General features: G+C 42.4%; 1 protein-coding gene across 1 annotated transcript; it reads left to right on the forward strand.

The window, feature by feature from the left end:
* The first annotated feature begins 13832 nt into the window (after window positions 1-13832).
* LOC128103341 (prostate and testis expressed protein 14-like) lies at window positions 13833-15251 on the forward strand. Its single transcript, XM_052727619.1, has 3 exons — window positions 13833-13893; window positions 14559-14672; window positions 15127-15251. Exons 1-3 carry the CDS (start codon window positions 13833-13835, stop codon window positions 15249-15251), a joined length of 300 nt encoding a protein of 99 aa, XP_052583579.1.
* Window positions 15252-21525: the final 6274 nt, after the last annotated feature.

The raw sequence follows: 21525 nt of genomic DNA on the forward strand, positions 1-21525 counted from the left end.
GAGCCTCCCCAGCACCCTGCCTCTTCCTATTCCCATGATGTCCTCATCTACCATGGTATCTCCCTCCCTGCCCTCCCACTCTGTCCCTGTTCTGGTTTGACCCTCCCTTTTCTCTATGTTTTCATCCCCCACTCCTCGCCCTCTACCACCTGCCCCCCACTCCCAGTCCGGTCATGTAGATCTCATCCACTTCTCCTTCACTGGGCCATCCATGTGTCCCTCCTAGGGTCTTTCCCTGTTAGCTAGCCCCTCTGGAGCTGTGGGTTGCAGTCTGGCCATCCCTTCCCTCACATCTAGTAACCACTTATGAGTGAGTACATACTATGTTTGTCCTTCTGAGTCTGGGTTACCTCACTCAGGATGATATTTTCTAGTTCCATCCATTTGCCTGCCAATTTCATGATATCATTATTCTTTACTGCCGAGTAGTAATCCATTGTGTATATGTGCCACATTTTATTTATCCATTCTTCATTTGAGAGGCATCTAGGTTGTTTCCAGGTTCTTGCTATTACAAATAATGCTGCTATGAACATAGTTGAGCATGTGTCCTTGTGGTAAGATTGAGCATTCCTTGGGTATATGCCCAAGAATGGTATAGCTGGGTCTTGAGGAAGACTTATTCTCAATTTTCCGAGAAAACGCCATACTGATTTCCAGAGTAGCTGTACAAGTTTGCATTCCCACCAACAGTGGAGGAGTGTTCCCCTTGCTCCACATCATCTCCAACATACGCTATATCATCAATGTTTTTGATGATAGCCATTCTGACAGGTATAAGATGGTATCTCAGAGTTGTTTTGATTTGCATTTCCCTGATGACTAAGGATGTTGAGCAATTCCTTAAATATCTTTCAGCCATTTGAGATTCTTCAGTTGAGAATTCTCTGTTAAGCTCTGTAGCCCATTTTTTAATTGGATTGTTCAGTATTTTGAAGTCTAGCTTTTCTTTATATATTTTGGAGATCAGCCCTCTGTCAGATGTGGGGGTTGGTGAAGATCTTTTCCCATTCTGTAGGCTGTCGTTTTGTCTTATTGACCATTGGACAAGCAAGGTTCTTGACAGGATGAGACAATGGAATAACAGGAGGATTTTCCAGTCCTGATCGCCCCCTGCTTCAGAGCTTTTATCTTCATCTGTACAGTCTGTCCTTTCCCAGGATTTAGGGTAGGGAAGTCTTCTGGCTCTCCTCAAACAATCATGGGCCTCCATGTAGGAGTCAACTCTGCATGGGACAGCTCCTTCCTTGGCCATTGTTTGTTAGTCATTGATCAGTTCCCGAGTAACACTTGAGGCTGGGCCCTGAATGAGTCTCTTTCTCTTGCTTTTGATTTTCACCTTCCCCAAGTGTCCAGTGTGATCTGTTCAGTTCTTCTGGAGTTTGTGAGGAGCTTTGTGGATAGTTTCCACAGGTAAGGATGTCCTGGGAGGTCTCAGGATGATCACTTGCCTTGAAGGAGGCAGCTCTGTCTCGGGCCCTGGGGGTAAAAACAGAGTGTGGAAGGATGTGTTTCCTTGTGAATGCAGGGAACATCTCGTCTACTTTTGATACTAGCAGCCACTGACTGAAGAACACACTAAACTTCCTTTAGGAGGAGAAAGAAAATATTTCTTGATATAGGTCTCTGGCTGGTCCTCAGGGGTCTTATAGGTGAACATTCTCAGGCATGAAAGGGTTTGGACTCTAAAAATCTACTCTGCAGTCTCGGGAATTGGGTCAGATTAAGGGTGGAGCCCTGATCATCCAGAGAGACCACGTTAGTCATCTCAGTGCAGCTGGTGGACCTTTCACCTAGGATTCTGAATCTGCTCATTTATTGACTCACTGATTCTTTCTACAGATACTTAAGATTTCTCTTGTCCTTCTTTCTCATCAGGTGGCAATCTCCACTATGCTGTCCAGCCTTATTGGTACCAACGCAGAATGAAATCTGACAAAGTATGTTTGGTGACAAAAATTACTGTGGCATGCTTCAAGGCCAGACCTTTTCTTGACTGTTCTGCTTTTGGTGAGCCCTTTGCCCTTCCCTGTGCTCCTGTAGCCTGGAAACACAAGGTTAACTACTCCCAGCACGGCCCAATCCCTGACACGCCTGGACTCAGCTGACAATTAGAGAATATTAACATCAAATACCATATTCAGCTTTTTCCAGCCTATTTGATTAGTTTTATCACTAAGAACATAATAAAAGAGTACTGGGTAATAAGGAAATAAGATCTCTGTGTGGTGAGCCATCTACCATGAAATGAAATGTGAGGACATAGGGAAGAAGACATGGATTTCCCCAGTCAGCATCAGGTGTTGAGATTTCCACAGTTTAGCTAGGAATAGAGAGATGCTCTCTGCTTCCCAACACCCTCCATTGTCCCCTTTCTCAGATTCCTTTTCCCTCTTTCTCTTCCTCCATCCTTCCAGTGTTGACTGATTTATCACACACTCTCTCACCCCCTCTCTCCATTCAACAAATGAGCTGACTGATAAGCACTGCAATGAGGCTGGTTCTCCAACAGTGAATACGGCACGCACGATGCCTACCTTTGATGAAGCTTCAGGTTTTCGTTTTGCTGCCAAGCTGTCCAGCAAATAACTCCAGCATTTTACTGAGGGTGTGTGTTAGAAATTTTCTTATGGATGTGACCTGAGTAAAACAATGTAAAGGAGGAGGCTCATGGCATACAGGAAGCATAGTTAAGTGGAATAGGAGGTGACCAGGACAAGATTCAGCTCCCAAAGACACATACCCAATGACCAATTTCCTCCAACCTGCCTCTCTACTTTTCACATTCTACCGCCTCTTAATAATTGATCTTAATCTTGAATTTTGGGGAAAAAATTACTGATTCTTTTAGTTTAAGAAATTCTATAGTTTTAAAGTTGATATTGCTTGGGGTTTTTACATTTTTTTCGAGGAGACTACATGTTCAATGTAAAAAGAAAAAGAATAGCAGACACTGCTGGCCAGAGCATTGCTAGTACCTGCATCCCACCACTTGTTCACATTTTGAGTTGTATTTTCAATAACTTAGAATTATGATTAGATTATGATATGTGTCCATGTATTTAAATATAAATCTTTATTTATTACAAATATTAACAATCATTTAGATCAGGGATGGAGAGATGGTTCAGCAGTTAATAGCCTGGTGAGGAGGGGCACTTGCTGAGGATCTGGTTAGATTCCCAGTACCTATATTGTCACTCACAACCATCTGTCACTCCTCTTCCAGGAAATCTGATGCCTCTGCTAGTCTCTTTGGGCACTAGGCATACGTGTGCTGCACAGACATACATGCAGGCAGAAAACCCCTACACATAAAATAAAAGTTAAAAACAATTATTAAAAATACTTAATTTATTTTTCTGTGCAGTTCTGTTCACTGAATCATGACCCTGGGACATGTCAGCAAGCATTCTCCTAGTGATCATGTCTTGAGTCTCATACCCTGCTTATCTCATCATATGACTAAGGTGTTGCTCCTACTCTGTGTGTTTATCTACCTTCTGTTGGCTGCTTGGTAACCCATAGAATGCCTTACATAATTTATTTCACTAACTCAGAGTGTTTGTTTAGCTTATTTTCAATTAAAACTTTTATGCATTGATTTATTTTTAGGTGTGTATTTATGTGTGGATGTGTACATAATGAGGCCACAATGAGGGGTTCAGAGGTCACCATACAGGAGTCAATGCTCTTCTTCTACCATCTTGATGCTGAGGTTTGAGTTTATGTGGTCATACTAGGCAGTCAGGGCCATTACCTGCTTAGTCATGCTGTAGATTGTCAGTTTTTAAAACCAGATAATTAGGGATCCAGAGAGGTGGCACAGTAGTTAAAGGTGATTGTTGCCAAGTATGATAACTTGAGTTCAATCCCTGGGACCCACATAGTGATAGGGGAGAACCAACTTCCAGAGGTTGCCCTGTGACTTTCACACACCCTATGTGGCTTGCAAATGCATGTGCACACACACACACACACACACACACACACACACACACACACACACACACCATATATAAATGTAGTAAAATAATCACAGATGACTTAAATACAACAAAATTTATTGTTTTTCAGGTATACCACCTTCTACAATTTAGCTAAAATACACCCTCTTCCAGGACCCCAGACCATATAATATTACTGCCCACATTCTGATTGTGTCTCCTCAGTCAAACCTCAGTGGAAACACCCTCCCACACACCTAGAAGTGTGTTTCCCAGGCAGTTCTAAACCCAGTCAAGTTGATACTGAAGATGGACGATCATAAAGCCATATTCAAATTTTCTTCTTTGTCTTGGCTGGCAATAAGTATCGTGAGACTTTCTGGGTGCTGGCAGGGGTGGTGACCCCTCCCTCACTTGTGCTGTCTCATGATTGCTGTACACCAGGTGGTCTATAGTTCCACGACTTTCCCTACTGTGAGTAGATGTAGTTCGGGGCACATCTGAGGTAGGTCAGGCCCGCTGGTGTTGTTTAGTAGGCTAGGGGATTAACTGTGGTGTTCAACCTAGGGTGGGTTTATTGGCATCCACTCCATCAGTGGTTAAGGAGTGTTTGAACTTCTTTCTATCTCCAGTTCTCTTAGGAAAATATTGATGCGTGTCCAGTGATAAATGTGAGATTAGATCAGCTTCACAGGGCGCTGCCAGTCTCCCTGCAGAGTTGAACAAGTTGCATTCTCACGGCACTATGGGAGCCGCTCCATGTCCATGCCGTGCTTGGCACTGTTGGTCATTGGTGTGTTCTCTTGTGGCAGCGTTCTAGCACATGGGCAGTGGTTGGATTTGCACTTTACTATGGATGTGACACTTTCACTTGTTCACTTATGACCAGAATCTCCCCCTTAGTCAACTTTCTGTCCCAATTGGTTAAGTCAGATTTGTTCACTAGAGAAAACCCTTCACATATTCTGATCAAGCTCTCAGATTTTTTTTCCTTCTCAGATATTTAACAATGTTTTCCCATTAGCAGTGGATTTTAATTTTAATAATACAGACACTAGTTTCTTCAGGTATTGTTTTAAAACACTCTGATGGAAAGTGTCTTAGTTGATGGGAGGGTTTATTTCATCTCATAATTTATAATACACCATCAATTTCTCTTCTGAGTCCCATGGAGTGGATGTGTAACCTACACCAAAACCATATGTTGAAATCAAATTACTTATGGTCTTGTGGAGGTGATTAGGTCGTAAGTGTGGACCCCTCAAAAACAAGATTCACTCCTTCATCAAAGACATTGACACAAGAGCTTCACATTCTCTCTTCCCATATGAGGACGTGGAGAAGAGGGTTGTTTATGAACCAGGAAATGTCCTTACCAGAAACTAAATCTACTGGGACCCTCATCTTGCATTTACTAGCCCTTAATAGAAATAATTATCTATTGTTCACAAGCTGCTTAACATGTAGATTTTCTGTTCTGGACTAGTATCCTAAAAGGACTAAGCAAATGATTTTTGTATTTAATAAGGGAATTACTTCCTGACCTCAAAGTTCTTAAAGAGTATAAATACTTAGGGATGGAGAGGTGGTTCAGTGGTTTAGACTACTGGCTGCTCTCCCAGAGGAACAGGCTTTGATTACCCACATGGCCACTCACAATCACTTGTAACTCTAGTTCCAGTGGATCTGATGCCCTCCTCTGGTCTCCAAGGACATCAAGCATAGATGTGGTACACAGACATACATGCAGAAAAAGCACCCATACACATAAAATACTAAATAATTTTTTCAAAAATACATTTATTCCTGTCATTAATTTTTCATCTCCAAGTTAAATACTTCAGTCTCTGACACATTTGAGTTAATTTTTGTATGTCGTCTAAAGGATAGGTCAGTGATCTTTTACTATTGAAAATTTGCCAATATACTGAGAAGTACTTTTTAGACCACTGGGGGAGGAAAGTCATCAAGGTATTACCCACTATCAACTATACATGCTCAAATACGGAACCTGTTGGCAAAAGTGCCTATTGGTGAACTAGTGGCACTAAGTTCTTTGAGGAAATAAACTGCTTTCTGTGGAAGGCAGTCTATGCCTGTTGCTTTAACTTGGTCAAAATCTCATATCTTAGGAGGCCACAGACCTAAGGGTGCTGTTTTGTTAAGTGAAGATTTGGTGAAACTGCCTTCTGAGTATTAGTGGTTACATATATAGATTAGTCTTGCATTCAAACTGGACAGAATGCCTCTCTCTGCAGTGGATGTCAGTTAATAGAGTGACTCCCAAATGGGCAGATGACCGCTGTGTGCTCCAGGCTAATTGAGACTTCTGTGTCAACCTTCCCAAGCATGGGGACATTGTGTAAGAGAGGGAGAAGAATGTAAGAGCCAGAGGATGGGGAGGGGCTCTGTGAAGCACTGTCATCTGGCCCTGACATGGCCATGGCTCTCATGAACTTACCTCAGCTGTGGTTGCATACGTGGGAAGGAAGGTCACTTGGGGACTCTGAGGAGGAGCGGGTGGAGCAGCTGTGGGTTAACAGGGTCAAGATACATTGTATACATGAAGGAAATGCTAAAGAGAAAATTAAAGATTTTTAAAATGAGATAAAATTTACTGCTCTGTTCACCTGCCATTTTCCCTGGAGAACGATACAGACATGTTTCATGTCTTATTTTGCACTAATTGTAAACTTTTTATGATTCCATTTTGTTCTCATTATTGTGTTAATTAGTTTTACCCATTTTCCAAATGGAATTTTTTGCCAGTCCTGGGCTCACAGTATAAGAAACAGTTTGCTCTGTACATTTTCAGTGGAGTTGCAGAAGGCACTAAGGCCTCTCCTTACCCCAGGTGGGGGTTCTAGCTGCTTGCCTCAGGACTCTGGGAGCTAGAAAGTTACGTGACTGAGCCCAGGATCAGAAAAGGGGGCTGGCCTCAAGCCCCAAACTGTTTACTGGGTGTTGTTTTATGTTCTAGACCAATGAGATGGCCAGCTTGGTAGGGTGCAAGTTCTGACCTATAAGAGGAGAGGACAGGAATTTCTTCTGAACAAAGATTTTAAAACCAGTCTCTTGTGTCAAATCAGCATGCCAGCAGCCATCTTTGCCCAATCTCTATGCCAGGGTCCCTTTCTGCAGAGTTGTATATTAAATACTGCTTCATTGCATTATTCTCTTGAACTTGTTATCTAATGTCCAACAATTGTGTACACCTTCAAAGCTTTCCTTAAAGGAATATAATAACATTACACATGGAAAATACACACACACACACACACACACACACACACACACACACACACACACGTTTAACCCTAACTATTCTGTTAACAAGGTGAGCAAGATTGCCTGTCTATCCTCCCCCACTTTTTTAAAGCAATTGATCTGTAAATGGAAAAGGTTATTTTCTTTTCTTTCTTTTTTTCTATTCATCTATTTATTTTACATCCCAATGCAGCCTCTCTCCCCACATCCTCCCCTTCCAGTTTCATCTCCTACATCTCCCCCACTCCCTAGTCCCCTCCTCTTCCATCTCCATTGTGGAAATGGCAGGTTTCCTATTGAGTATCAATAAAATATGGCATATCAAGTAGCAGTAAGACCTCCCCATGTATTAAGGCTGGGCAAGGTGACCCAGTATGAGAAGATAGCCTCTGTTTCCACTGTTAGGAGTCCCGTAAGGGGACCAAGATACACAACTGTAACATGTATGCAGAGTGCCTAGGTCAGTTTCATACAGACTCACTGATTGTTGGTTCTGTCTCTGCAAGCCTCTGTGAGCCCAGATTAGTTGATTGTGTGAGCCTTCCCTTGGTGTCCTTGACTGCTCTGACTCCTACACTCCCTTCTCTTCCTCCCCAGGATTCCCAAACTCCACCTAATGTTTGGCTGGGGGTCTAGGCATCTGCCTCCATCAGTTGCTGGTTGACTTCTCACTGATGACAATTGGGCCAGGCCCCAATCTGGTCACAGGAGATGGCCAGTTCAGGCTACTTATCCACGATTGCTAGGAATCTAAGCTGAGGTCCTCCCCATAGACTCCTGGGAGATTCCCCTGAACCAGGCTTCTGCCTGACCCTGAAATGCCCTCCACCAGTAGTCCCCCTCAGCACTCTCCTCTTCCATGACCCACAACCTGATTGCTCATGTTCCCCTCCCCACCTACCCTCAGTCCACTCATGAAATCTCTTCTGTTTCCCTTTCTCAAGGAAATCTAGGTGTTCCCCCACCACCCATGAACTCTCCTTATTACCTAGTCTCTCTGGGTCTGTGGATTGTAGCATAGTTATACTTTATTTACAACTAATATCCACTTATGAGTGAGTACTTATCATGTTTGTCTTTATCAGTCTGAGTTAATCTCACTCAGGATTAACTTTTCTAATTTTATCCATTTGCCTTCAAATTTCCTTGTTTTTAACAACTGGGTAATACTTTGTTGTGTAAATGTACCACATTTTCTTTATCTGTTCCTTGGTAGAGGGACATCTAGGTTGTTTCCTGGTTCTAGCTATTACAAATAAAGCTGCTATGAATATAGTTGAGCAAGTGTCCTTGTGGTATACTTGAGCATCCTTTGGGTATTATGCCCAAGAGTGGTATAGCTGGGTCTTGTGGTAGGTTGATTCTTAGTTGAGCATCCTTTGGGTATTATGCTTATGAGTATAGTTGGGTCTTATGGTAGGTTGATTCCCAGTTTTCTGAGGAACCACCACATTGACTTCTAAAGTGGCTGTACAAGTTTACACTCCCACCTGCAATGGAGGAGTGTTCTCCTTGCTCCACATCCTCTCCAACATGAGCTGTCACTGGTGTTTTTGACCTTAGTGATTCCTACAGGTGTGAGATGGAATTTATGAGTTGTTCTGATTTGCATTTCCCTGATGGCTACGGATGTTGAACATCTCCTTAGGTGTTTCTAAGCCATTTGAGATTCTTCTGTTGAGAATTCCCTGTTTAGATCTGCCCTTCATTTTTTAATGGGATTATTTGGTTTGTTGATAGCAAGCTTGTTCAGTTCTTTATATATTTTGGAAACCAGCCCTCTGTCAGATGTGATAGTTGATGAAGATCTTTTCCCATTCTATAGGCTGCTGTTGTGTCCTATTGATGGTGTCCTTTGCCTTATGGAAGCTTTTCAGTTTCATGAGATCTCATTTATTAAGTGTTGATCTTAGTACCTATGCTGTTGGTGTTCTGTTCAGGAAGTTGGCTCCTGTGCCAGTGCATTCAAGATTATTTCCCAATTTTTCTTCTATGGGGTTCAGTATGTCTGGATTTATATTGAGGTCTTCGATCCACTTGGGCTTCAGTTTTGTGCAGGGTGATAAACATAGATCAATTTGCATTCTGTTACAAACTATATACAGTTAGACCAGCACCATTTGCTGAAGATACTTTCCTTTTCTGTGGTATAATTTTGGCTTCTTGGTCAAAAATCATGTGTCTGTAGGTGTGTGGCTTTACATCTGGGTCTTCAGTTCAATTCCATTGATCCATGTGTCTGGTTTTTTTTGCCAATACCATGTGGTTTGTATTACTATAGATCTGTAGTAGAGCTTAAAATCAGGGAGGGTGATACTACCAGAAGTTTTTTATCATACAGGATTGTTTTCACTACCCTAAATTTTTATTTTTCCATATGAAGTTGAGTATTACTCTTTCAAGGTCTGTAATGAATTGTGTTGGATTTTAATGGGGATTGCATTGAATCTGTAGATTGCTTTTGGTAAGATGACCATTTTTACTATGTTAATCCTACTGATCCATGAGCATGGGAGATCTTTCCATCTTCTGAGAGCTTCTTCAAATTCTTTCTTCAAAGACTAGAAGTTCTTGTCATACAGGTCTTTCATTTGCTTGGTTAGAATTACACCAAGATACTTTATATCATTTCAGGCTATTGTAAAGGATGTAGATTCACTGATTTCTTTCTCAGTCCATTTATCATTTGTATATAGAAGGGCTACTGACTTGTGTGTGTGTGTGTGTGTGTGTGTGTGTGTGTGTGTGTGTGTGTGTGTGTGTATGTGTGTATGTTAGTCTTGTATCCAGCCACTTGACTAAAGGTGTTTATCAGCTGTAGGAGTTCCCTGGTAGTTTTTGGGATCACTTATGTATATTATCATATCATCTGTAAATAATAGTACTTTGACTTCTTTCTTTCCAATTTGTACCACCTTGATTTCCATTAGTTGTATTATTGCTCTAGCTAGAACTTCAGGTACTATATTGAATAGTTATGGATTTTTTTAAAGCATTAAGCTTTTTAGTCATATCTTCTATAAACAAACTGTCTAAAAATTTCCTAGATCCATCAGCAGTGGAAGGTATCAAGACAGTGGCAGATTGTACTGTCGGGCAAGAGATATTTTGGGAGAATGCTTGATGCTATAGATGGACAGATAGGCAGTAGGATAGCAAGGACTCTGAGGAATGTTCGGGCATACATGACAGAGAGCAAGGACCTGTTTGTAAGTTTCAGAAGATGCAGGGAGGTTCTGTGCCTAGTGAGTGATGAGTAATGAATAGTACCTGCTGTAGTCAGGCAGTCTCTGATGCCTGTAGGGGAAGGAATAAGTCTGTCAGTCTGGGGTTCTCATGCAGAATCTCCTATCAGGGTGCAGAGAGACAGAGCTACAGACAGGCATGACTTGAGCAGCAGCTGATGTTGTATCTAGTACACCGGGACTTCTAGATGTCTTGCTATGAAGAGCTCAGGTAACAGGATGCAGTGGTACCAATGTTTCACCATCCCAGTGGGATCTGTGACCTTCTCTCTGGCCACATCTCTGTACAAGGGGACACATCCAGAGAATGATTCTGGTTACCAATCTGGGGAGATGCCCCCTATAATTGAGGAATTTAGACTAGTTGCTTTCATAACACCCATTTCAAAAGTGGAAGGATAATAAAACCACTGTGTGGCTATATAGGGAAAGAAGAATACCACAAACCTTCAGTGGATGAGTTTGATCTGGAAGAGAACATAGAAACTTCAGTCTCCCGGGCAGCTTGTTAGCCAATGCCTTTTTAGAGGAGGGACTGCGTTCAGAGAATCTGTGGGTAGCAAAATAGAAGATATGTCCTTAGTTCTATACTGTGTCTGCCATTGTACTGGAAACAATGAGACAAAGTTCAGTGGTAAAGTCTTTACCAGACAGGAAATTAAAGAAACTGTAAGAAAAGACATACACTGTGGAAAAATCAGATTATTAAAGAATGAGAGAGAGAGAGAGAGAGAGAGAGAGAGAGAGAGAGAGAGTTGGTCACTTGGTCTCATCTCAATTGCCCGTTCTGTGGCATGGTATTTGAATAAATAACAAGTTAGTATCTCACTGCTTTCTTATGTAATACATTTTGTAATATTACATGTTATTTCCTGACTCTGCTTATTTAGGGAGAGGCATCTGTGGGCATTAGGAATTAGATTCCAAATTTTCAGAGAATGAATCACAAGTCACCATGTCAGGCTCTAAGCAGTCTGTCTGAGCCTGATTGTTGGTGGTCATTTTGCCTTTTATTTCTAATCCTTCTGTCTCTACTTTTTCCCGCTGTGAGAACAGGGATGGGATGAAGGCCTCATTTTTTTTCTAATATGTATTCCAGCTGAGAAGGTACACCTGAGGGCTCTGATTAGCACTGATCTGTCATAGTGTCACAGGGTTGTAAGCCTAAAAGCCTTGAGCTGCATTTTGCAAAGGAAGAGAGTGTGTATCATGGGGTGTGGAAAGCCAGAAGATTTAGCAAACAGAAGCTGAAGACAGACAACATAATGAAAAACAAGAACAAAGGGACTGTGGGAGCTGAGTGAACTCACACTAATTGAAAAAGCTTCCTAGGGATGGAGCCACCCAGGAGGTCTATACTAGTCAGGGTTCTCTAATGGAACAGAACTTATAGCATGGGGACTTATCAGAGAGGCTTACAGGATGCATCAGGCTAGTCCAACAATGGCTGCCTACTAACAGAACGTCTAAGAATCCAGTAGCTGTTCAGTCCATGGTATTTGATATTTCATCTGATCTTCAGTATATTCCGGAATCCCAAAGAAGTAGGCAAGCAGGCCAAGAGCAAAGGCTTCCTTCTTTTATTTCCTTTACATAGACTGCCCCTGAAGGTATGGCCTAGATTGAAGATGGATCTTCCCACCTCAAAAGATCAGGATTAAAATCAGGCTTTCCCACTTCAAATGATTTAATTAAGAAGAATCCCTCATAGGTGTACCCAGGCACTTGGTATTTAGTTAATTCCAGGTATCAACAACCAAAAATAGCTATCACAAGGTCTATATCAAACTTAGATTGAACTCCTTGAATAGTTTGATATGATCTGACATTTGGGAGATTTTCTTCTACTTCTCCTGAAGTAGTGGCCTTGACTACCAAGTCTCACTGGGGAGGACACCTGTGCACCCTGAGTCTGTAGAAAGGATGTCTAGGTTGGAAGGAGTGCTTCCATCAGGCAGTTGAGGCACCGTCTTCACTGTCTACCATGGGGGTATAAAGTGTTCTGGCAGCTCGAGGTATTTTTATATGTGCAGCACTGCTCCAATTTAGGAGAGAGAGGAGGAGGAAGGAAACTCAAAGTTATTGAGGTTTCTGCATCTTCCTCAGGATCGTGGCTGCATTGGTCCATGAGGGTGCAGGGAGTAGACATGGGAACAGGATTCAGACTGCTGTGGGTGTGATGGAGACAGCCCTCTGAGAGAAGACTGGTGAATCAGTTCAGCTTTATTCCAGAATAAATATATATATAGGAAATATATCAGATTGGGCAGCCTGGGGACAAACTCTGATTTGCATTAAGTGGCACACTCCTATCATAAGGCTTCACATGTGACAGCAGGGTCCTATAGCAGAGCTCCTAGCGTAAGTCTTAGTTACCGTATGTGCAGCAGGGTAAAGCCTTCTAGCAGGAAACTGTCAAGGGTCACCGTAGAGATAAACCTGGCATCCGGTCTTAAAGATAACATTCAGATCAGGTCAGTCCTCCGTGTCCAGGGACATTCTCCAGATAAGGTCAGGAAGAGAGCAGGAAGTCTGGCTGAGGGGGAGGGGGAGTCCCCATGCTCTTGAGCTCTGGAAAAAGCTGTCACATCATGATACACTTCGACATCTAACCAGCAAGCCTCCCAACAAAGTTACACATCCGTTTGGTGCTAAGTAAGCACAGATTGCTCGTGTCTTTTACCTGTCTGGGAGGTTTTTAGGAAGCACACATGTCTCTGTGTCATTTTGGCTTCATCAGTGGGACTTCAAGTTTCCTGGCTCCATCAGTGGGACAGGGAAAGCAGACCCAGAATGAAAGGCCTGTTTTCCCATCACACTTTCCTTCCATGACCCTGTAGTTTGTCTTGTCTTTCTATCTGGTCCCCAGGAAGATGACTGTAGTCTACACAGAAGAGGAATCCGAATCTGCAGTTTGGGTTTCAGTGATTCAAACATATACCTAGACATGTATCCCATTCACAAATAGTCAGAGGATTTAACATCTGGATGTAGTGGTAGAAGGTAACAGTTTTCTTCTACGTGGAGAGTGATAGCCTAGTGTGTGTAGCACCCTCTAGACTCCTCAGCCACCCAGTCTCAAAATTCCTTCGAATCTCACAGCTATTAATCCCCATTTGAAAGTTAGTGAACTAAACATGTGGACAGGAATCCAGAAGTACTTGACCCACTGGGTAGGGATGGAGAAGGGAGCAAGCAGAGTGAAGCACATAGGCTCTGTTCTTCCCCCGGGCCATCTGCTCAGCACACTGGCTTGGGATCCCATTGGCTGCCTTTCTAGCCTGAGCTCATATATAAGCATGCATTGCTGAGGCTAGGCCTTGAATGCTCTGTCCTGCTCTCTGCTGCTCTCTTAACCTGTGATCCCATTGCCATGGGGAAGCACTTCCTGCTGCTCCTGCTGGGTCTCTCCCTGGTGCTGGGCTTCCTCCACGGTGAGATACTAGCAGATGGAAGGGGCCGGTGCGGGTGGGCAGACGTACTGTCAAAGGGTGTTGGGTTTGGGAGGTCAGGAATAAGATATAAAACCTGACTACTTTTGTTCGTGGACCCCACAGCCTTCATCTCCATATCCTCACCTCTCCTTTCTTCTCTTCCCTCTGTTGTATACAGTACAGGCATCTCCAAATCCTCTTTGTCATGCCTCTGCTTCGGGTGTCCTTACTTCTGCTCCTTCAGTTCACCTCCTCATTCTTAACAAGAAAGCATTCTCAATTCCTCCAGCTCACCTGTGCATAGACCTAAATTTGTATTGGAAATGATGCAAGGAAGGTCCTTGGCAGGATGAAGGTAATGAAGTGATGGGAGCACTTGTCTGCTCATAGGCGGCAGGCTCAAGCTCCCCACATCAGAGCTCTGAGCTTCCTCCTCACAGCCCAGTTCATTCACGGTATTTGAACTGGAGAAACTTGGCTCTTTTCAAATCCCTTCCTAGTGTCCAAGGTCATGGGCTACCCTTTAGAGGTCAGCTCAGCATACACCCAGCTCTTTCCGTGGTCATTGTTTCTTACTTATTGATTATAGCCACAGGCTCAGCTCCTGTCTGATCCCTGAGGTGGTGCTCCGGTTGAACCTCTTATCCTTGATTTTGCCTTTTCAGCTCTGACATGTTTACAGTGTGACTGGTTAAATGCTGATGGAGTGTGTGTGAAAGGAGAAAGCACCTGTGAGGCTAAAGACGACCAGGAATGTGGCATACTGGTAGTGTCTAAAGGTGCGTCAAGCCTGGGAGATATCGGGGTCACTCTGTTTGCTGCTCAGGAAGGAACCATCCCTCTTTACACTCCTGGGGACAAAGCAGAGACTAGGGAGGTGTGTTTCTGTGTAAATTCAGGAGAAGTCTCCTTTCCATTTGGTACTGGTTGCCTACACTCTTTGCCAGAGGAAGACATTTTTTTTGAGCGGGGGTTGGGGGGGTGTCTCTGCATGCTCTTTATAGCTTTCTGGAAAACATATTCAGGAATGAGAAAATTTGAACTTTAAAACTCCAGTCAGTAATTTGGGGAATGGGAGGCTTGCCTGCAGGCCAGATTACAGGTTGATAGATGATAACTACAGTCACCTGAGTACGGCTGGCATACATTTCACCAGGGAGTCTAAGTCACCTTTTTCTGAGACTCTGATTTTACAAATACTTAGGTTTGACCCTTGTTATTTTTCTTGTACAGGTTATGATATCTGGTTTGGGCAGCAGGATTGTTCTTCTGGATGTTTCAATAAGACTTTCACCCATTATAATATAACACTGGATTTTACATGTTGCCATGACCAATCGCTGTGTAATGAGTTTTAGAGGCTGGGCCCTTCCTTGCTCAGTCCTGCTGCAGGTGAGTCCTTATTCCTCCCCTGTGCTCTCAAGGCTCACGACACTGAACCTTCTATTCCCTGCACTGCCAAGCCCTGACACCTGCCTGGAATCAGCATCCGCTGTTGATGTTTTAACAGTTAGTTGGGAGTAGAGCAATGCTCTCTGCTTCCCCATATTCTGAGAGCTTCTGCCTGTCAGATTCCTGCTTCCTTCTTCCTCTTCCTCCATCCTTCCACCACTAGCTGACATTTGCCACACTTTCCCTGTTCCTCTCACTTTTACTTTTATCAACACTGGTTTTACACTAGTAAATATGGCAGACCTCACAGCCCCTTTAAGAACCTTCAGATTCGTGGCACCTCTTCTGCCAAGGTTCTAGCAAACATTAGTTCAGTATCTCACTTCATTCTTATTGATTGAATGGGAGACATTTGCTATCCGATTTCTCACTGCTATGACCTGGGAAAAACAGTACAATGGAGCAATGATATAGTTTAGTTTATGATTTTAGAGGTTTTCATCATGGTGGGAAGGACGTAGTGGACCAGAGCTGTTCACATCATGGCATGTAGGACACATAGCTGAGCATGTAGGAAGGGACCAGGACAGGATACACCCTCCAAGGCCACGTTCCTTGCTTTCTACAATTCAGCCTGTAACTCTCTTAATCATCTATCCAAAATTTGAATGTATTAATGACTTAAGCAGTTTAATTAGGTCAAAGACTTCATATCCGTGTCTAGAAATGTGACAGACACACCCAGAGCAGTGTTTGAGGAATCTCTTAGACATCCTTGACACAATCAAGTTCATAGTTAAGATTAGCCATCACATGGGCTGAAGTCATTTCAGTGCCACAGCATCCAATTCTATTTTGTGCACACATGGAGAGAAGGCTCCGTTTAGCTTTATTCCTAGGAAATTACAGACATTTGAAGTTAATGTTGTTTGTATCTTTATTTTTATATATTTTCTAGCACATTGCAGACAAACCTTAGAAAATACAGACATGCTGTCCAAGGAAACATGGCTAGTAATCCCATCCCACCCTGCAAAGACATGGCTTGTTTATATATTCAGGCATAATTCCAAAGTTTTAAAATCATTAATAAGTTATGATGCATATTTACATGTGTTTACATATGAACATTTATAAACTTACAAATATTAAAAATCATTATAACCTTGTTTTTCAGTGCTGTTCATTGAATCCCAGCTCTGGAGCATGAGAGTAAGCATTCTACTACTGACCTTGTCTTGAACCCTATATCTTGGTCTTTCCATCATATGCGTTAGATGTCTTTTGTAATCTACATGTATCTTATTGTATTATATCAGATACTCTGTCATTCTTGTGTATCATTAAAAGTTTAATTCATTAGTTCTGTATAGTTGTCTAAATTACTTTGAATTATAAGATACTTACTTTTATTTGTTTTGTCCGTGTTTCTGTGTTGACATGCCATGACACGTATGTGGAGGTTCAAGGTTGACCTGCAGGAGTCAGTACTCTCCTTCCACCACGTTGGTTATGAAGGTTGAACTCAGTGGTGAGACTTAGTGGTCAAGGCACTCACACATTGTATCTTATTATCTCTCCTCAAGTTTAAAATCATAGAATTAAGGGGCCAGTGAGTAAAGTTATTTGTCTCTAAGCCTGAAGACCAGAGTTCAGATCCTGGGACCCTCATGGTAGAAGGAAAACCTGAATTTATACAAGTTCTTCTCTGACCTCCACATGCTGACCATTGCAGGACACACACACACACACACACACACACACACACACACACACACACACAGAAAGAGAGCAAAACAGAGGAATACACAATAAATGCAGTGAAAAATAATACAATTATAGCATTACTTTTTATCCCTTTCCACATTCCCTCCTCTACCCTGCCCTTCCATCCTCCTCCCCATTTAACCCTTTCTGTACCATTATTCTCCTTTAACTCTTGACACCTCATTCCAATTTTCCTTCCATGAATTCCCTCTCCCATGACCCTTTACTAATTTCCTGATTTCTGGGTATTCCAAGTGATGCGCACATATCTTAAAAATTAAAGCTAAGACCCAAAAATGAGAGAAATTAAATCAAGGGAATAAAACTGCCAGTCAGCAAATGGGTAACTGAAATGAATAGATAGTTTCCAAAAAGAAGGTAGAGAAAGAAGATGAAAGAAAGAAACACAAAGGCCAATAACCTTTTAAAAAGTGTACAAGACTAGGGAGCAGGGAGGATCTCCCTAGGAATGGAAAACAGAATAGTTATGGAATGTGAGGACCAAACAAGGAGTGGGAGGGAAGAGTTGGCATGAGAGGGAATACTGGGAGAGACAGATAAAACTAAGGTTCATTTGAGGGGTCATATGGAATCATAATACAATAGATACTTTCTATAGTATATACATATATGAAGACAAGCTAAATGAAATTGCCAAATAATGGGGGAGACAGAACCCCAGTTATACATCTCTCATCAACAAATGAAGTTTCCAATGCTGTTAATGGGCTACATCTAATTGAGTTGTTACACAAAGGGGTCCCATAGTGTAATGGTTTGAATGAAAATGGTTCTCATAGGCTCATAGAGTGTGGCACTATTAGGAGGTGTGGCCTTGTTGGAGTAGGTGTGGCCTTGAAGGAAGTGTGTCATGGCAATGCGCTTTCAGATTTCAGTTGCTCAAGCCAGGCCCAGTGTCACTGTTTCTTCTTGTTGCCTGCCAATCCAAATGCAGAACTCTCAGCTCGTCCAGCACCATGTCTGCCTGCACACTGCCATGCTTCCCACCATGATGTTAATGGACTAAACCTTGAAACTGTAAGCCAGTCCCTATTAAATGTTTTCCTTATTGAGCTGCCATGGTAATGGGTCCCATTACAGCAATAGAAACCCTAACTAAGACACATGGGAACCCCCAAACAACCCAGCCTTTTGCCAAGGCTTTTGGTGGTTCTCCACAAACTGAAGATAAGGCCCTATTGCTGAAAACAACACCTACATAACTCATTGATCACGGAGAAATAGAGCTAGTGCCTACCGAGAGGCATCACCCCTACGGAGTAGTACGCATGTTACTAGAAGGTACTCTGCATGCTACCAAAGGAGAAAGGTAAACACTCACCCAGTCACAAACCCTTTGATCTACAGTGTGGTCTGCCTACAAGACACACTGCTGCAATAGTGACAGAAAGCTTGTGGGAGTAACCAACCAATATTTGATTAGATTTAAGGCCCACTCCATGATATGGAACCATATTCAATGCTGCTTGGGTGGATCAGATAGGCCATGGACCTAGGGGAAAACCAAATACTACCATTCTGCTAAAGTACTGGTTCTTGACCTTCCTAATTCTGCAACCCTTTAATACAGTTCCTCATTTTGTGGTGACCTCCCCAACCATAAAATTATTTTCATTGTTACTTCATAGCTGTTACTTTGCTAACGTTATGAACTGTAATGTAAACATCTGATATGCAACTGCTGTGAAAGGGTCGTCCAACTCCCAAAGGTGTTACAACACCACAGGTTGAGAACCTCTGTGCTAAAGGAACTTACCAATAAAACTACTCTAATGACATTCTGCTAAATTCATAGGTCTGTACCTTTCTCCGCCATCACCCGAGGTGCTTCCTCCTGTAGCAGAAGAAAACAAATACAGAGACCCACAACCAGACAATACAGAAAGAGAGAAATATCTTGGAATACTCTGCCTTAAATGGGATGTCTCCATCAAATCCACCCTCAGGGCTCAGGGTACTCTGTGGAAGAGGACGCAGAAAGAGTGTAAGAGCCAGAAGGGAGGGAGGACACCAAAGAAACAAGGCCTCTTAAACAATAGGTTCTACACACATATGAACTCACAGAGACTGAGGCAACATGCATGGGGCTTGTATAGGTCTGCCCCAGATTGGGTCCAAGAGCTGAGATAAGTGGACACATGTCCCCATCCATAACCTAGAAGCTATCTCCAATTGAGAGCCACTTGCAAATGAAAAATAGTTTTCTTTAATAGAGAAGCAAAACCTAGGGAAACAAACTACTCTTAAGAGTAGACCCCTTGCCCAGCTTTAGATAGCCAACAGAAAATAAACTCTACGGTATCTTTGAAGGTTCCTTTTGTCTCATAATAATGTTATCAGAGTTTTATCATTGTTGTTGTTGTTTTTAAACAACAGGTCTTTTATGTATATAAAACCCAGTTTCGGGTTTCTATTGGATTCCTGTGTGTACCAATGTGTGTTTTCCTGTGTTTATATGCATTTCCTTTGTTTTTACTTTGGCTTTCTTTCTCATTTGGTTGTTTTGTTATACTCTGATTTGTGGGGGGGTGTTTTTTTTCAAGTGCAAAATCTCTGTGAGGCCCCACTGATTCTGTTCTTAATGCTTAGTCTAACTGTATAGAGAAGTTCACTGAGTTGTATAGACTATGGATTTGGTTAATTTTTGATGTGTCTGTTATGTTTTATTTGCAACTTTTGAAATAATAAAAATTTTAAATTAAAAAAACTGCTGAAGACATAGAACCATGTGGCCAGAGCAAAGAGAGGAAGACAGAGATTCTGTAGAGGGTAAGGCAGATCTCTGGTAGAGTTTATCAGGGCCAGGAGTAAGGAGCCAGGAAAAATAGATGGAGGATGAAGGAACAGAGGATGAAGATTAGATCCAAAGCATAAGGGCTTAGTTATTACCAGGGCTGTGAGGGGACAGAAATAGTAGGTACAAAGAGGAACTGAGACTCAGGACGGAACTGAAGCTGTATAGACAGAGTTTTGTCATAAAGGAATAAAGTAAACAGACAAAAGAATGTGGTGTATGTAGCATCTTCCCTAGGACTCTGGGAGGGATTTTCTCAGGGCAGGTACTTGGGAAAATTACGTTATAGGCAAGAAGCGGAGGGTGGCTGGGGGTGAGACCCAAATGGTGTTGCCATTGGATTTTCTGATTGAACTATGGAGATGATTGTGATGAGAATATTGGATTATATAACAATCTGGATTTGCAGGTGAAATGGAATTTGAGGCAGAGGAACAAATTAATAATCAAGGAGAGTGGTGGCGAAACCTTTCTTCATGATCCCAGAGAAAAACACAAGAAAAGCCAATCCTGTCAACTGAGGCACACAGACCTTCAGAAGCCCCTTCATCTATTTTGTGTGAGCTTGAGGAAAGTAGTGGACTGCTCGGGAAAAAGTGTCCACCCTGCCGTGGCATGTCATGCAGATTCTTAAGCGAAGAACGGAATGGGGCTGAACAAGAGGTGTGTCTGAGAATACAGATCTTCTCAAAGTCCTGTGCTCATGAGATGAGGCAGGGGTTTGACACAGGGTCTCCACTTCTAGAGGTTTTCCAGCTGGCCACCACACCAGCTTAACGCTTCATGACTCCTCAGAGGCATGCCGGTAGAGGTGCTTTCAGTATCCTTTGCCTTTTTCTCTGCCATGTGCCTATCATAACTCACACACACTTTCTAATGAAGCCAAGGATTCCCAAATGGAAAACCAATTAGAAATACTTGTATTTTTCTAAAGCCTTTTGATGTTTCAATAGCTCCTGTGAGTGAGTGTGCAGCTGTGCTATCTACACCACTGTTCACAGGATAATTAAAGTACTTTGACATAAAAAAAAACAGCTGAATAATAGTCCATTTTGTATATATACCATAATTTCATTATCCATTCATTAATTGATGGACATCTAGACTGTTTCCATTTCTTGACTATGGTGAATAGAACAGCAGTGACTTGGATGAGCAAGTGTCTCTACATCAGGGTGTATATGACCAAGAGCGGCGGGGTGGATAATGTGGTAGATCTATTTCTAGCTTTCTGAGGAACTTGCACTCTGATTTCCATAGTGGCCATCCCAGGTTGCATTCCCACAAACAGGAAGTGAGTCTTTCCCTTTCCTACATGCAAGCCAGCTTTTGCTGCCGTTTGTTTATTTGGATCTCGGCCATTCTAATCGGGGTAAGGTTAAATCGTAAAGTAGTTTTATCTTGCATTTCCCTGAGGGCTAGGGATGATGAACATGAAAAAAAGATGTTTCTTAGCATTTATATCTCATCTTTTGAGAATTCTCTATTTAGTTCCATGCCTCCTTTGTTCTTTTTTTTTATTAAGAAATTTTTTTATTCATTTTCCATTCCAATCACAGGTCCCCTTCTTCCCTCCTCCCACCCCTGCGGCCTCCGCCCTCTATTCCCTCCTACAAGAAAGTAAGACTTCCCATGGGGAGTCAGCAGAGCCTGCCTCC

This window comes from Peromyscus californicus, unplaced genomic scaffold, assembly GCF_007827085.1.
Source record: "Peromyscus californicus insignis strain IS unplaced genomic scaffold, ASM782708v3 Scaffold_11__1_contigs__length_118956290, whole genome shotgun sequence".
Taxonomy (NCBI): domain Eukaryota; kingdom Metazoa; phylum Chordata; class Mammalia; order Rodentia; family Cricetidae; genus Peromyscus; species Peromyscus californicus.